The 16860-nt window shown below is 37.8% G+C and overlaps 1 protein-coding gene across 2 annotated transcripts in view; it reads left to right on the top strand.

Annotated features, from left to right (window-relative positions):
• Positions 1-16860, top strand: part of STK32B (serine/threonine kinase 32B) — a 171702-nt gene that overhangs the window by 33376 nt on the left and 121466 nt on the right. For both annotated transcript variants that reach the window (XM_074147465.1, XM_074147466.1), the window contains one exon: positions 3765-3916. In XM_074147465.1, the coding sequence (XP_074003566.1) occupies positions 3765-3916 (152 nt within the window). The remainder of the gene's footprint in view (positions 1-3764; positions 3917-16860) is intronic.

Below are 16860 nucleotides of genomic sequence, written 5' to 3'. Positions count from 1 at the left end.
ATGCTTTGCAGCAAGTCAAAATTTTCAGCCATCCCCATCTTTTGCTCTGGGAAGAGCTTCTCTGAAGCTACCTATGGCTTCTCAGCCTACACAGCATTACACAGCTTTCTGCAGCAAACCATTAGCAAATTCTGCCCCAGTTCTACTCAGTGCAACCTTCTCACTTCACTTACCTATGACTGCAGTAGCCCACAGGGCACTTTGTCACCCATAGCAGTCTTAGTGGCTGTGTGACCTATTAATCTGCAGATCAAATTTGATCTGTAGGCGCTCTTTTTTTGCATGTGAAATCAGAGGAAATCCAAGAAGGGAGCTTAGAAGTGGACCCTAGCATATGTTGCTCCTGAAAAATGTGGTTTAGCCCTGCAGTCATAATCCATTGTTTTTTCTTCCCCTGATTCTGAGGGAAAGTGGCTCCAAGTCACACTTTGGTTATGTTCCTTTTAACCTGATAGTTTTGAAGCCAATTCATTGTTACCTTTTCCCAGATATAAAAAAGATACAACCTGGTGATAACAGCTAAGACATGTAGAAAACCCCTCTTTAGAAAGGGAATATTTTCACAGGAGACTTTTAAAAATAAGCACCATATAACTCCAAAGAAAATCAATGGGGATTCATGTTGCCTATCTTTAAACAAGTACAACACAGATGCTTACATTCAAGCTAATCATCTACAGTCTCTTTAGAGGGACTTTAGAAGAGAGACCACCCATCTAGAGATGGCCCTGTAGACCTATTTAGACCCATACCTTAGGTGGAGATGGATGTGTCTGTCCCTGTCTGCTGACTATGAGGATGAAAAGCTGTTGAGTTTGTGACACACTTGGTTTGAACCATCACCTATAGAGACTGCTGAAGCAGTGATATCAGCTTGAGTGTGGCACTTTCTAGGCTTTGATAAATGATATTCATAGAAAAATTAAAAGAGGATGTTTTAGTAATGTGAGCACGACAGGCTCCCATACTGATATGTGTAAATAAGGCAATTCTGCACAGACTTCCACAATAATGAGTCATCATGGAATTTGTTTGCTGAGGTGCCAGTGCACCTGTTTGTCCCTATTTTAAAATTACTCCTTTGGAAAGATTTAAACCATAAACAGAAAAACGCAATTTAAACATTTCCCATTAAGACTGCACATGTGAGGAGAGCTCAAGGGCTTTTCCTTTCTTTCCTGCAGTAGTGGAAAAATTTCAGTCCATTGACGTGCTGCTCCAAAGAAGAGCTGACAGCCAGCAGGTAGAAATGGCAGGGAGGATCTCCACTACGATTCAGTGCTGTGATGGCAATGATGTCAGGAGTTTTTCACATTAACATCAATATGGATGCAACTTGTGTTTCCTGATTTTTTAGTAGGAAGTAGCTTTAGTATATTCATTAAAATCCTATTGATTTTGAAACCATGTGAAAAGATGCACCTAGGTACATGTTACTGGAAAATGTTTACTCTCATTGTGCTGTAAAGCCGGTATGCTAGGCAAGCTTCTCCTAACAACAGAAGGTCTGTTTCAACTGCGCTGAATAACCTTGTCTTTACTGGCAGGTAAGAGAACTCAGTACCTTCTGGAGTCACAGAAGTGTTTCAAAACCTGTTTACATTACATATTTAGGTGCTGTACGTGATCCTAGTTTGCCACATTGGTCAAACCTGTAACTCAGCTGAGTAAAACCCCATTATCTCAGCAGCCTCACTAGTCAACAGTTCAATAGGGAAGCTTTTTATGTAGAGGAATAGGAGACCTGCAAAGACCTCCATCTTGGCCAAGTTTCACAGGAAAATCATGCTACAAATTCATGTAAGTGAATGAACTTCTGGACTTAGGTTTGAGCCAAAATCCATAAACATTGTACTTTATAATGTGATTCACTAAACAGGAGTGTCCACATAATCTCAGACAGAGATTATCTGTCTGATAATCTCTGTTAAGAATTACCCCTGCAAATTCTGCTTATATTTTTGAAGAATCTGTGGAATCTTGAACAATTAATTTCCATCCCTCCATTCCAGTTCAACCCTACCTGCTACTGCTTCTTCCCCCAGAAGGCCAGCCCCAATTTCCCATTGTTCCACAGACTGGGTTCTTTCCATATAAGTGTGAACCTTTAGTTATCTTAAGGACATCACCGACATTCAGACTTTCCATAACAGCTCAAGGAAGAAAATGAAACAAAACTTTGGTACTCACCATCGTTGAACATTGATGGGCTCAAGACAAAGCATTACCATCCGTGTTTTACTTAATTACCAGAACATCTCCTGATATTAGGAAAGGTAATTAGAAACTCAATTTAATCACACAGCATTATAGGCTAAAAGTACCCTATTAACTCCTCTCTTTGGAGTAGATTTGAGCTCAAGGACACAATTCATGGAAATAAGGTTGCAGAGAAATAAATGTGATGACACCTTGTTAAAGTCAGAGGTTTCAGCTGTGGGAAGTTGCCTTAGTTTCTCCAGACCATTTCTGAATTTTGAGCATGTAAGTTCCTTAAAATACAACCATGTTGTAATCCGATCTCTGAGTACTACTTTTCTGTGTGTATACTATACTATAATGATACATGTATGTGCATGTGTGTAGGTACATAAATAGACATATAAAATAATATTGCGCACACCAAGTGAATCCAGAATGCCCTTGAACTTAGACACTACAGAGTTGTGATATCTAAACCAGACGCTTCCAGTACGTAGTCTATATACGTCCTGAGGATGAAAAATTCTAATTGGAGCCTATGGTTGTACCAGTAATATAAATGTTACACCAAAATAATATTTTCAACTACTATTGTCTTGGCTTTGAAGACACACTAGGACTAGGAGTGTCACTTTAAAAAGTCCCAATCAATTAACAGGAAAAACCTTTCCAAGCAAAAGCCTGCTGAAGATATAGTTTTGCCCTATGGGTGTATGTAGGGCTGTTATGAAGATGAGATGTACACCAGCTTTGGGCATGAGACATGAAACAATCTTATATTTCTGTATTGCCAGAAATCATATTTAAAATGATGGCTCTTAGATGTGGTGCTGGTGCCACTCTCCAGTTTCAATCACAAGGTAAACTGCCATGATGAAAAACAATCCAGGCCTTACATGGGAGTTCTCTAAGATTTTCTTCCCACATTTACAAAATTATTTGACTTTTTTCAAAAAGAGAAAACAAAGTTAAAGCAAAGAAATTTACTGCCAGAGACTAAATCATTGTAATGGTCTCTTGTGACTTCAAAAATATTATGATGAATCTCTGTATGAAAATTCTTTTTCTTTTCAACAATAATTAAGGGAACATAATTCTGATATTTAGATGAAATATTGAGCCTGGTGAATGTAGCCTGTGTTTATGATGCAGTAATCAAGATGTATGTATTGACTTGTGGAAATGAGGACAATGATTGTGCATTTTCCCAGGCAGGAGGCAGTAATTTCTGTGACTAATTAAATAGCCTGTTATTTGTGCAATTAGAGTGTATTCCTCCCAGCTTTACCTTATAATTTCTGAAAGTTATGCCACTTTTCTTAGTCCCCATTTCTTTTTATGCAGGGGTGAGGTGTTCGTTTGTTAATTTATTAATTACAATCTATACAAAGAATCCTGCATAGCTGTAATGTGGACTTTCTGAAGGTGTTCTTAGGTTGTGGTATCCAGACCTGGAATATTGAAATATCATTAAAGGCTCTTTTTTTTTTAAAAAAAAAAGTGAAAATTGAGTTTCCTTTCTGTAAGTATCAAAATTTGTCTTTTAATTTGCTGTCAATTAGGTGTGCATTGTACAGAAGAGAGACACGAAGAAAATGTATGCCATGAAATATATGAATAAACAGAAGTGCATTGAGAGAGATGAAGTTCGAAATGTTTTTCGGGAGCTACAGATTATGCAAGGCCTGGAGCATCCCTTCCTAGTCAACCTATGGTAAGAAAACCTTTAAAATTCTGTCAGGGATCTTTTGTTTTCTACTTATTGCTCAATCAGTTCAGGCTGGAAAGCTGAAAAGTAGGAAAAAAATTTTGGTGACCTCTTTTTTTAAGGTAATTAGGTTTTGCAGAGGGTTTTATCTTCCATGAATATTTTAAAGATGCCCTTTTGCATCAGAATAATTTAAACATCACATTCACGTTTTCATTTATAGTTTGGTCTCTCTTCAGATTGTTACAGCAGTGTGTGGAAATCTGTTATTCTGTCCATCTCCATAGTTTCTTTTTGACAATACCTGGACTAAACATCTGCTATAAGGCTGTGGAATATCAAACTCAATCATTCAGTTAAAATATATTTTAGTTGATTCAGAGAAAATTCAGAACTCAATTACTCTTTAAAAATAGCTCACATGGAACAACAGAAAACCATCTTTTTGTCACCTGGAATTTCTCTTATCTTCCCAGTGTTAGCCACTGAATGCCTTGGTCACATTTGAGTGTGAGAAAATGTTGGTCAAGTAATGACTAGCTTCAACTACACTACCAACTTAAAATATTTACTGGCTTTTATGTAGTGACAGCAGTAATGGGATGCAGACTTTTCCTCCCTTATCTAAAAATGACCTATGTCATTCAAAAAAAAGGGTACATAAACCATTATGATATGAAAATTGTTCAGTTCATGAATAACTTAATTGGCTGCAGATGGTCACAGTGCAAATAGACTTTCTTTTTTCTGAGTTCTAGCTGTTTTACTAGAGGTCAATGCCTAACCCACAGTCCTTTGCCCATCCTTTAGCTCACTCTTGACCTGTACAGGCAAAAAATATCTTGTTATTAGTATCTTTCATGAACTAAAAGCCAAACTATTTTTTGGCTTGAGTTAACACAGCTTTAGTGTAATTGCACCCACTTGTACCAGGAATTGATCCCAAAATTCATTCAAAAAGGACCTAATCATATATACATGTTTCAAGTGCTTCCCACTTGACATGAATGATCATACTTGAGCTAACCTAATATCCTGTTGGAGGCTTAAAGAAAAATATACAAATATTGTCACTGTAATACAAAACTTTCTCAGTATATTTTCCAAGGTTCCAACAACCTGTATTCTGGAAATTTCTTTACCAAAGATGTGGTATCTCTGTGCTTAAGAGCCTGTGTATTTTTCTTTCATGCATTTGTCTAATCTCTTTTGAGCTCACACAATCTTTTGTTCTTTAACAAGAGGCAGCAAAGATTTCCAGGGCGTAACTAGACGCTGTGCAGAAACAGTCATAGGTTAACATGATCTGCAAGATACTTCAGTAAACATACAATGCTGAAGGACTAAAGATCAAGTACTTATTGTGAAGCAATAAGTTTACTAGATTCCAGTTACTGAATTTTAATTAGCTGATACATACTCTTTCTTGTTTTCTTTTTTCACACCAAAGATTAAACATGGAATAAGCAATACCTTAAAAATGTGTTGGGTGTGATGATGATTTTTATTGTAAATAATTAATTTAGTCTTCTCGTGCTTCAGAGATTCTGTCACAAGATCTCAAGACTCAAGTGTTAGACTACATGTGTATATGAGAAATGTAGAAAACACAATAGAAATGTAGTACTCTAGAATTAACAAAACATTTCAGGCAAAAAGGACTGAATGTCCAATGCACTAACAATGTTCTATATTAAATGTCTCCAGCAGTGCTTATAGTTGACCAGTCTATCTAGGATGCTTATTAGAGAGAATCACGAGATTTTTCTCCGAAGGGAAGCCACAGAGAGGGCCTTCCCACCCATCAGATCACATAATAAATTACAGGTCACCTCCTATGAACGGGGCCTGAAATTTATCACTTGTGTTGAAGCTTGTGGCCCAGCTCAGCAGCCAACAGTCCTGTCTCCCTGTCACCAAGGTTAGTTTTCAGGTCTATGGTATGAGACAGAAGAACATGGAATAGTTCTTACATCCAGATCTAAAATCAGTGCCCACATTCAGGGGTAGTCCTGTGAAGGTATACAATTTACTTGGGCAACCATCCAGCCTCTGCTGCTTGAGCATCTCAGTGCTTCGTAGACTGAAATGTCCATGTAAACAACATACTTTGGTTCTCCGTAGGGCCAAAACACGAATGTGTGAATGTGCAGCTAAGCTAGTAGGTGAAACAGCATCCAGGAACATTCCAAGGTGCTGTCTGATGCAGCTGGACTGGCCTGTGGCACACACCTGTCCCATGTGAGCCAGCCCGTTCCCAAACAGCTCCTGAGATAGTTCCAGAGTCATAGTGTCCCATGGATCAATGTAGTGTGGCCACCGCCCTTCAGCAGCAAGGACTTCCTAGCAGAGGCACAAGCTGCTCCCTGCCATCGGACCTGAGTGCTTGGAAACGCTCCCCACCATGTTTCATCTACCATGATAACCAGAGTGAGAGTAGGAGATCCTGCTCTGGGGACCTTCATCTTTCCTGTTAAAGGTGGGCAACTGTGTAGTCAAACCCCAGCTATATGAGACTCTACTGAGATTCAGGGACTTGGACATACACAATTAGAACTGTAGAAAATTTTCCAAAAATAATTTCATTGACTCTTAGTATTTTCACCTGAATTGTTCACTTTAATCATTACACATTCAAACATCTAGTGATTCAAAGCCCTCACTCCAGAGTGAGCTTCAGAACTACTGGAGAATCTATATTTCAACTGGAGAATCTGTATTTCACTCTGGGCTAGCACAACAAAGGAAAGTCTTGAAGCCAAGGCTCCCTAGAATTAATCTAGCCTACCCCAAATAACTCGTTCTTTATAACAGGCCCATAATATGTTTCTATAATTAGCCTTGCACAATCCTAAATGAATTTAAAATAGCTTCTGATGTATTTCTGGAGTGTCTACACTTGCAGACTGCAGTAGCATGTTCCAGACCTCTGAATACTCTATTTCAACTTTTGCCTGAATTTCAAAGTGTTCTACACATTGTCTTCAAATAATGACTTCCGTTATTGAACTACAACAAGGGCAAAACCAAAAAATTACAAGTGACCCACGAATAATGGTCACATCTGGTCTATTAACACTAAGCCAAATGAAGCTCTTAGACATATAAATTATATTTTATTTATTTAATAATTGAAACTAGATTTTATTTGTTTATATACTACTATGAAAAAAGGAACACTGCAAGTACAAATGGAATATTCCTTAAATATATTTTATGTGTTCCCAGCAGTAATCTCTTAAAATAACAGCATTTTCATTGATTGTTGGTGAATTAGCAGCCTGTTTAATGTATTTTTACTTGCAGTTGAGATGCAATAATAATTTGCATCAAATACATTTACATTGTAGCTATAACTTACATTAGATCATTAGCAGGAATCCATGAGATTTCCTCTTATGAGTCAATTCCTGGCATACTAGTGGAAGGAAACAGTTGAAGCTGCATTTCTTCTATAGTAATGGCAGCTAGATTTGTGTTTCATTTTTCTGAGTTAGATTTTTTCTGTTAATTTTTTTTTTAAAATTGCATTGTAAATGTACAAATGGTCTGTAACTGGAGCTACCAACTTTATCCTGTTTCACAAATTTAACAAGGAATAGTTATGTCATGGGGTATGGGCAATAACACAGCTGCAGCTCATGTAAATTTTGACTGGGCTGTTTTGGACTAGTCTGTCTTTCTAGCCTCTGTCACACTCTCTAAGGTGCATACCAGTTTTCAGAAATTCTGCCTAAGGTAAGATTTTGCTGATTAAAACTCGGAAATCCCATCAGCCTACTAAATTTAGTTGGCATCTCCTTACTTAGCCAGGGTATCCAACTTGGATTTCCCAAGGATATTCAGAAGTAATTATTCTGAAAAGGTAAGTACCAATCTGCTATCTAGAGCTCTGCTGCAGCGCCCACATCAATAGACAGTGACTCTGTTAATTAAAAAACCACTAACAACTAACACTCCTAGAGAAAGTCAGAAATTCAGTTATAGGCAGGACCCAGACTAGGTTGGACGAGTAGTGGTACACAGCTTTTCCAAAATGGTTTAATTGTGGTGTGTGTGCATTTTGCATTACATTGTCGTTGGATAAAAACTGAAAACAGACTTTGGATTAGGACCTGTAGCAAAGTATGTTTGCACAAAACATTTTGCCAGCTTGTGGTTGAACAGTTGTGTAGTCTGTGAAGACCTGGGGATCTATTTCAAAATATAATTTTCTGTAAGAAGAACTTCAGTGTCATCAAAACTTATTTTTTCTCTTTTGAATGAATTGAAATGAAATCTTATTTCTAATTCAAATTGTCAAATCCCAAATCCATGTTGAAAAGCATATTTGGGGGAAATTCTGCTCATAACAACCTTTTCATGAGTTTGTGGGACTCTCCCTGGTCAGAACAGCTGATTTCTAAAAGTTTATCATCTGGATCTTCAAAATAAAATTAATATAGTTGCAGATCTCCCAAAAACTGCTTGAGCCAAAGAGAATGCTAACCAACAACATTAGTCTTTCTTTGAGGAATTACATCATCAAAAAGAACAGTCAGCAACTCAAGAAACAAATGTGAGGACTGCAAAGCCCTTTATTTACACACGATAACTGCACAAAGAAGTAATGAGATACACATAAACAATCTGCCATCAGTTAAATTCTTGTGGTGAGAAAGAGAAGAGGAAAGAAGGTAAACCTTCTGTAGTGGGTAATTCTGTTGGCATCCACCAGTAACCCCAGCATACAGAATACAGAACAGCTAATACAAAACAAGGGTAGCATCTGAACTCCAAAAGCTCTACATTAAAAAGCTTTTTGAGGCTCATGCATCTTCTCTGAGCTTTATTAAATTTAAGTTCACAATCTCAACTTATAAATCATATTATTTGAAGTATGAACTGTCTTTCATAACATCTGACACAGAAAAGAATCATTCTTCTGTAAATGCACATAATAGCTTAGAGGATAACAGGGTTTTTCAGGAAGGGCTGGGCGTTGATTTATAACCTTCATTTTAGAAATGAAATTGAATAAATGCTTAAAGATATGTGAGCCTTGTAGCCAGTTTTATCACTGTTAGAGGCATTTCTGATAATCAAGATTCCTTCTTAAAATGAAAAGCAGTCCTGTTTTTTATCAGACCTTTTGTATGTCGTATTTCAAGCACAGATGAATGAGCTGTAGAAATGTCAGCTCCTAACACAGTCCCACCTTGAGACTACAACATGCCCTGTTAATATCCAGCATTTTATCTATGTTTATCCTTCTCCAAATATCTGCATGTCCCCTGGGCAAGATGAGTAGCGTTCCTCACAGGATCCATATTTTAAATATCTTTCTCACAACATGCATAGGACTGAGTCAAGAGCCAGGTTACTCCCTATGTATCAATGTGGCTAGACTTGTCATTACATGACTTGCCTTCAAACATAAGTAGATCCACTGGCTGCTCTGAAAATAATACAGCTTACCACAGAAGACAGAAGTTTTTTGCAAAAAAGTCATGTATCAAAATGGTTTCTCTGCTGACGTGGAACAGAATAATCTGAAAAAATTTTGGACCATTCCTCAAAACTTTTGGAACATTGAAGCGATCTTATTTTTAATAGTCTTGCTTAAAGCTGTTATATCCTTTTTAAATTGTCAGAACAATTTCAAAGGCAGCAGAGGGAGAAGGATGAAGATTTACTTTTGCCAGCTTATAGGTCATTTCTCTAGTATAGACAGAACAATATGTTTGATATATTTAACAACCCATAAAGAAGTGTTAGCTGCATTCTCAGACTAGCTTTATATTTTGATGTATTTTTCTTTCTACTCATCAGTATATGGAAGCTGTATGTATTTCATAAGACAGATCTACAAAAATACATTACTGCTACCAGCTAGAGTAAGACTAAGTTTCAAAGGCAGTGAAAACCGGAACAAGTGAAGAACACACATTGTAGCAAAAATGTTCACGCATTTCTGAATTCAGTTTATACCCCAATCTGTCTTCAAAAGAAAGGGGAGGTGAAAAAGAAAAAAAGAATTCTGGAGAGAAGAAATCATTTGTTCAGTCTCAGGTGTTGGGTGGGTTGTTTAATGTATACATATGCACACACTCATAACTGGAAGTTATCACTTCATAGAATCATAGAGTCATAAAACGGTTTGGGTTGGAAGGGACCTTAAAGACCATGTAGTTCCAACGCCCCTGCCATGGGCAGGGACACCTCCCAGTAGACCAGGTTGTTCAAAGCCCCATCCAGACTGGTCTTGAACATCAGGAACATCACTTCTCTGTGAAGGTGCCCTTTCTAGAATAGTCTGGGAGAAATATGACCTTGGACTGCCTCATCGCACAGCTCTGCTCCTCAAATTGGCATCAGCAATGTGCATAAACCTATAAACAAAGGGAAGCAAGAACGCCTGGCCAAGTGTTTTACTACTGGGTGAAGCTGAAAATAACCAGAGGCCCCAAGCACCAAGAGGAGGTGGTTCAGGTTGGGCTTAGGAGAGTTTGCTTCATGGTTGCAGTGTTTTGTAACTTCGCCTTGACATAGCATACCTAATATGGAATGAAAATATTTTATATGGGATGGAAAATTTATTTTCTAATATCTAATATGACCAGCTTTCTGAGCTTCATGAGACTTCATACTAAACACTGTGAGTAAAGTCCATGGTCTAACAGAAAAATTACATGATATATTTGGAAGGGAGCAGGGGGCTTATGGTATTTCCTGTTGGAACACAAGTTGGATGTTTGCAACTAGCCTGACTGCCTCTTCAACAGTAAGGAGTCCGGCTGAAAAGGACAGTCAGGCTGTAATGATGTCTATCTTAATAGTATGTGGTGGATCCCCAAAAGGTCATGAAACAACAGATCCTGACAATGTTCAGTTTTTCTGGAGAGTTATGAAGATTCTCAATGCTCTTAACTCCCTTTAGTTCTACCCAGCTGCTCTAAGCCTGGTTTATGGGAAGAAAGTCTGGGATGTTTCCCTCTTTGGCTGTATCTATGCTAGTAATTTAAATCTGGGCATTCTTCCTGGACTCATGAACACAATCTTCCATACTGCTAAATATTTTTAGACCCACTCCTAGCCTAGCTGTGGGCTGAGGCACATACACTATCCCAGAGAAGCCCCAGGTGCAGCCAGATTGCTCCCAGTAGGCAGCTTCCATGCCATCAACCGGTTTTTTGAGACTGACAGTTTAATAGTCCAGGTAGAAGCTTTTATGTGCTATTTGGTTTTGGTTATGGAGCCACTGACATGTTTATTAATACGTTATACGTTAATATGTTTCTTATTTCTTTTGTGAATTTAGCTGAGGTCATGAACCCCAGGCCATGTAATCCTGGGCCATTCAAGATATCTGATGGGCTCTAAGATTCCTTTCCAGGCAAGAAGAGATTGTAAATCAAGGGAGAAAGATATATTTAGTGTCTTGCACAGAGCCTAGAGAGGTGAACTCTTTTTGCTATAGAGGGAGCAAAGGGTGAGTACCTTCCTCAAATAGCTAGATGAATTCATCACTGTGTTAATGTAAATCTAGAATAGGTAAAGATATATAAGTTTTATATCTAAGATTGAAAAAAATGTCTGTTCTCCAGAGCCTTAGAAGAGATAATGATGGAGGAAAAAGGGCAGGAAAAGGTGATAAGGCAGCAGGAAGGGTAGGATAATTGGAAGAAGAGAATATAGGAAAGATTTGTCTTGAGTTGTAAATATTCAGGATATTATTTCTGGCTGTGGAAATTACATTGAGCTGAACACTGCCAGTTGGTAACCTCTGGATGCTTGTTCTAAGCACTAATACATGTTAGCTGTAACATCCTCATTGACTGATGAATGCACAATCCAACAGTTACTTAGTTTTTGATGATTTTAATGCCCTAAAATACTAATTGCCAGTATTGGAACAGTCTTGAGTCTGCCTGTACTGAATTTTGTTCTGGTAACTAATTGTTTCCTATGAGAAATTGCTGTCACCTTGAAATTCATATCTTTGAACTTAACTTTAATACATTCCTCATAAAAGCAGGATTTGACCTTTGACATAGTTTAAGTTTTGATTTTTTTTTGCATTAAAAAATACTGCAATATATATTTCATCTCATGTATGTCTTGTTGCATCCTGGGACCATTCTTAGTCTGTCTTCTGCATCATTTTTACTGAGACAGAGACTTTGTTTGCTGACCTGTAATAAACTTTTCTTGCACAAAGATTTCACTGCAAGAGGAATTTTATCATAAACACTGATAAATATCAAACTGCTGGGAAAAATAATCCCTTTTGTTTTAAGAATTTTCAATTTTAGTCAAGTTCCTTTTATGAATTTGTGATTATCATCTCATTCTGCATTCACAGGGGAATCGCTGCTATCCAAAGCAGGCTCTCATGGGCTTTGGATTAGTCTTGGCCATGTCTCAGCTCTGTGGTGTAGATAGTCATGATAATTCTCCGCGCATTTGTGGCAGGTATGAGTGTTGTTCCTTTTTGGCCAGAAGCAGAGCTCCGCTGCTGTGGCAGGGGTGTTCTCAGGAGAGCTTGCAGAGGAGCAGGGTTCCAGTGCTCTCAGCCTAATGAGACAGGAAAGAAAGAAGAAAAGCCCTTAGACATTGCTTCAGACTCCTCAATTGCCAATTTAGGCAAGCAGTGGTGTTTTTTTTTTTCTTTTTCCTTGGTTTTTTTTTTGTCATTCTCTGCTTTAAAGGTTGTGAGTGCCAAACATGATAACAAGAGTGTATAATTAAACTGATAACCAAGGTCCTGTAGGTAAAGTGGTTCTCATAATCAGTGACGGAGTAATGAGTTCATCATGTAAATCTACTGTTTTCAAGCAGGCATGAGCGATTCTTACCTATGCTATGGAAACTGGGACCGCAATTAACCTGTATTAAAAGCTCTGCTAAAGGTAGACTGTAAAAGATGCAGCTCAGCACCGCATTGACAAAGCTCTACAACTGTGGGACAGCCATCAGACTGCAAAACTGTCTTGGATGTGCTTGTAAAATGATCCATAGACATCCAGAGAATGAATGCAAAGTAGGTGGTCATTACAGAACAAAAAATAAGTGCTTAACACTTTCACTGGAAAACTTTGATACTGAACAGATCCTACAAATCTATACCTAGTCCAAAAATGTTAAAGTTATTCTTGGAGACTACTGGTGGTCTAGTATGGCTTGGAAATTATTCCTAGTAGTTTACTTTGGAATATATTTGAGGTTTTAGCAATGATACTTTTAACTCAAAACAGAGATGAAACACATAGCTGTATTCCTTTTAGTTTAAAACAGGTTGATATAAAAGTCAGGGCACCAATATTAAGAACAACAAAAAAAAAAAGCCAAAAAAACCACCAAAAACAAGCAAGGAATATCAAAATAGTGATAATCGAAGTAACATCTGTTTGCTTCAGGTAATATATCATCTCTTCAAGTCAGATCTTTCCTTTTTACTTCTGCTAGAATGCCAAGGCCATTTTTCATGTTGCCAAATATTAGCAGTTAGGGACTTTTTTGGCCAAATATCCAAAACGATGGAATAGAAGAGAAAAATCTAACTATATAGATATGAGGTGTAAATAAATAAATAAAAATATAAATCTTGAGTGTAAAGGGCTACAAAGGGGGTAAAGCCTGTAGTGTAAAACAATTAAAATTTTGCATTGTAAGAACCGTGTCAAGTAGAGTGGATTTAAAATGGCAAATGGGATTGAACCAAAGCAGGAAATTCTGTAATGTATTATTGTTTTAATATTGCCTGCTTAGGGGACCCTTTGCCTCGGTTCATTAAAATTTATCAAAGCTTTCATTATTTTAAAAGTTGACTACAGTTTTTTACAGCATAAGTGTGCACTTAATTCCATTTTATTGAACTAAAGTGATATTTATTGTACTTGTAAAGTGCAGTGAGAAGATGATACTAAGACTTCAGAAAATGATTAATGGTATCTTATTTCTAAGTTAATGGCAGTTTTGCAGTATAAAGTTCTCACTAGAAGAGACTAACTCTCATGTTTCAAGTACACACCACATAAAGGGGATTTAAAGTTCCTTTTCTACTGATGTTGTACTTTTTACAAACTGTGTCCCAACCAAGGAAAGGTCATGGGCTATGAAGAAGATGGCTATTTACATTCCCCTGCAAAACAGTTGTGGCCAGGAGGAAAATGACTTCTGCCTGTCAAATTCTAACTACTTAAATTAGAATTTATCCAGATCACAGAGGGTAAAATCTTTTTTTTGCGAAAAGCCAAGGTGGTGGGATCTTGATGGCAAATCAATAAGCAAAATGGAACTAACAGAAGTAACTCTTCCTCTTGACCATGGCTTTCACAGGCTCATCAACAGATCGGCTGAGAGAAGGGTGAGAGAAAATCAGAATTCAAACAGAAGTGATAACGAGCCTGGTGAGGGAGGTGAACTGTGGGATGAAAGGAGAAGGCGTTTTTCATCTTCAGTGGGTACAAAATCTAACCTAATCAGAAAATGTAACCAACATTGGTGCCTACGTCAGATTCTTCAAGGTCTGAACTTCCTTTACTGATATATGAAAATACAGAAAGCAGAAGAGAAAGTCAGGTTTTGTTTCTCAGGTCTCTCCAAAGAAGAGGAAAGATGAGCTTTAGACCTCTGTGTTTGCTGTCCTCTCTGTGGAAGCTGAAAACTCGTCAACCATTAAAAAAAAAAAACACCAAAAAATTTTGTTCACCTTGAACACTTCAAATACCTTGAGCAAAATATCCTTTATTTGAAGATGATATTCAAACCCAAAATATCCCTTCATAGAGAAAATAATTTTTAAATGATAAATGGTCAAATTATATGATAAAAATGGAACAGCGTATTCTAAGCTATAAATATTTAAAAAGAATTTTAGGAGTTGAGCTTCATAAGGTAGTAGAAAAATGTAGACATATAACTTAGAGTTAAGATATTAACATTTGAGAAGGATAAAATATGTTATGCTGTCTCAAGTATTATCCTTATTGCTATTGTTCATCACTTAGTAAATGGTGACATCTGTAGTTTTGATAGTAAAGTACTTCATTCCTTAGAGAAGGGTAAGATTTGCTTCTTGCCAGTTAGTACAACCCTATATAAATGACAGGTAGTGCAATTTTTACTTCTTGAAACGGCTTTACTGAATGATCCAGGGTTCGTACGTCAACACCTGCATATTTTTACTAGATCTGGGAAGCCCGGTATAACCATATCTTCAATTTATCTTCAGCCATTGTCTAACTGCCTGCATTAAAGTAGTCTGTAGTGAAGTATGGGCTTAGACAAGCTACCTACAGTTCTACTGTCACTATTCTAAAAGCCTTGTGGCATCTGGAGTCTAATAAGGCTCCTATGAAATAATGACAAAAGTCTGATTCTGGTTCATATTCAATATCGCTAAATTACAGAATGATATAGATGAAACATAGGGTCTTCTAGCATTTGTTCAAGTGAGAACAAGAATTTTAGCTGTACTGAAAAACTGTCACTAGTCATTAGGATATAAAGATATATAAAGATTGATAAAGCAGGCTTTTAAAAAGGAATGAAACATTGAAAATAACATTGTGAGCATCTAGTGTCACAGAGAGCTTTGGGATTAGCTGCGAGGCGACCACCTCATGCACATGTGCTATTGAGAAATGAACAGCTCTTCCTCCACATCCCAAGTGAAAGGCCCCAAGACGAGCAATTTGCTAGAGAAGCTCTGTGACCAACAGCCACCCCAGCAGCCTGGGACAGCTGAACAGCATTACATGATTCACTCAGAGTAACAGGGAAAAATACTACTTTTATGACTCTTTAACCCAGTTCAATGCTGAAGAAGAAGTTGAAATTTTCTGTTGACACTGCTCTGCCAGTGAGCTTGTATTTAATTTTCCTTTGAGCCCTTAAACAACTCCATACTGTATCTCTATCCGTTCCTAATCAATCGTGTTAGGCCCTTTCTGCTCACCAAGGTCTATCACTCACTTGTGACATGCAGAGAAATGCTTGCTCAGATGCAGTCTCCTAGGTTTCCTCTCCCATTCCTCTCAGTCCCAGTCTTCTCTGGAGTCGTCTGGCTGGCAGTCCATTTTGTTGTATGAAGGCTGTTAATGTTTGGTGAAGCCTTTAAAATGGTTTATTTTATTTCCTGAAATGTGGCTGGATAAACATAAATATTTTTTAATGTCTCTCTCTTTCTTTTTCCTCTCTCTTTTTTTTTTTTCCTTTCTGTAAATAATTCAAGAGTATCTTACAACCATTTTAATAGTGTTTTGATACACCAGCTTCAGGATGCCCCATCAATAAATATTGAGTTGCCTGTGGTTCCTTCTTTTGCGGTCCATTTAGTACAACTGATACCACATGCACATTAACTACATAATTAGTGGCAATGGCTGATACTCCAATTCAGATGAAAAAACATCTTTAATTAGTGTTATCTCAACCTTTGACAAGTATAACCTGCTTTAATGACATCCTATATTCATTATGCTGTGCCTGTTCTAATGAACAGTTTCATTTCACACTGTAGAAAGTAACTTTTCTTTGCTTTTATCTCTCTTACTCTGGAGACATCTGAAAACTTAGCATGTCACCAAGGCTCTTGTGCTTTCCTGAGTTGTCTGTGTTCTTTCCCAGTGACAAGAGAAAAACGGGACTGTTTAAATTGTTGTCCGGCCTCTGTTCAGGCAAGGTGAAGGAACCCTGGCTGAACAATACCTTCTGCAGCCTCGCAGGCACAATCTGGTTTTAAGCTACAGGACCCAAGAAACAAAACACTACTACTGAGTCAGTAGCTTCAGGGTAACAGAACTGTCAAGCACAATCGGGCTGGGGAGCAGCGCTGTGCACAGTATTTTCCAGGATAGGAAAGGGCAGGAGTCACGGCCGATGCTCCCAGCCCCGCTGACAGCGGGGGGCAGTTGGCACTGGGGACCCATCACTGCCCCAGCCAGACAGTTCGGTGGTACATCGGC

Source organism: Numenius arquata, chromosome 5 (genome assembly GCF_964106895.1).
Source record: "Numenius arquata chromosome 5, bNumArq3.hap1.1, whole genome shotgun sequence".
Taxonomy (NCBI): Eukaryota; Metazoa; Chordata; class Aves; order Charadriiformes; family Scolopacidae; genus Numenius; species Numenius arquata.
Note: the sequence above shows the minus strand (reverse complement) of the source record. Positions and strands in the feature narration are given on the sequence as shown.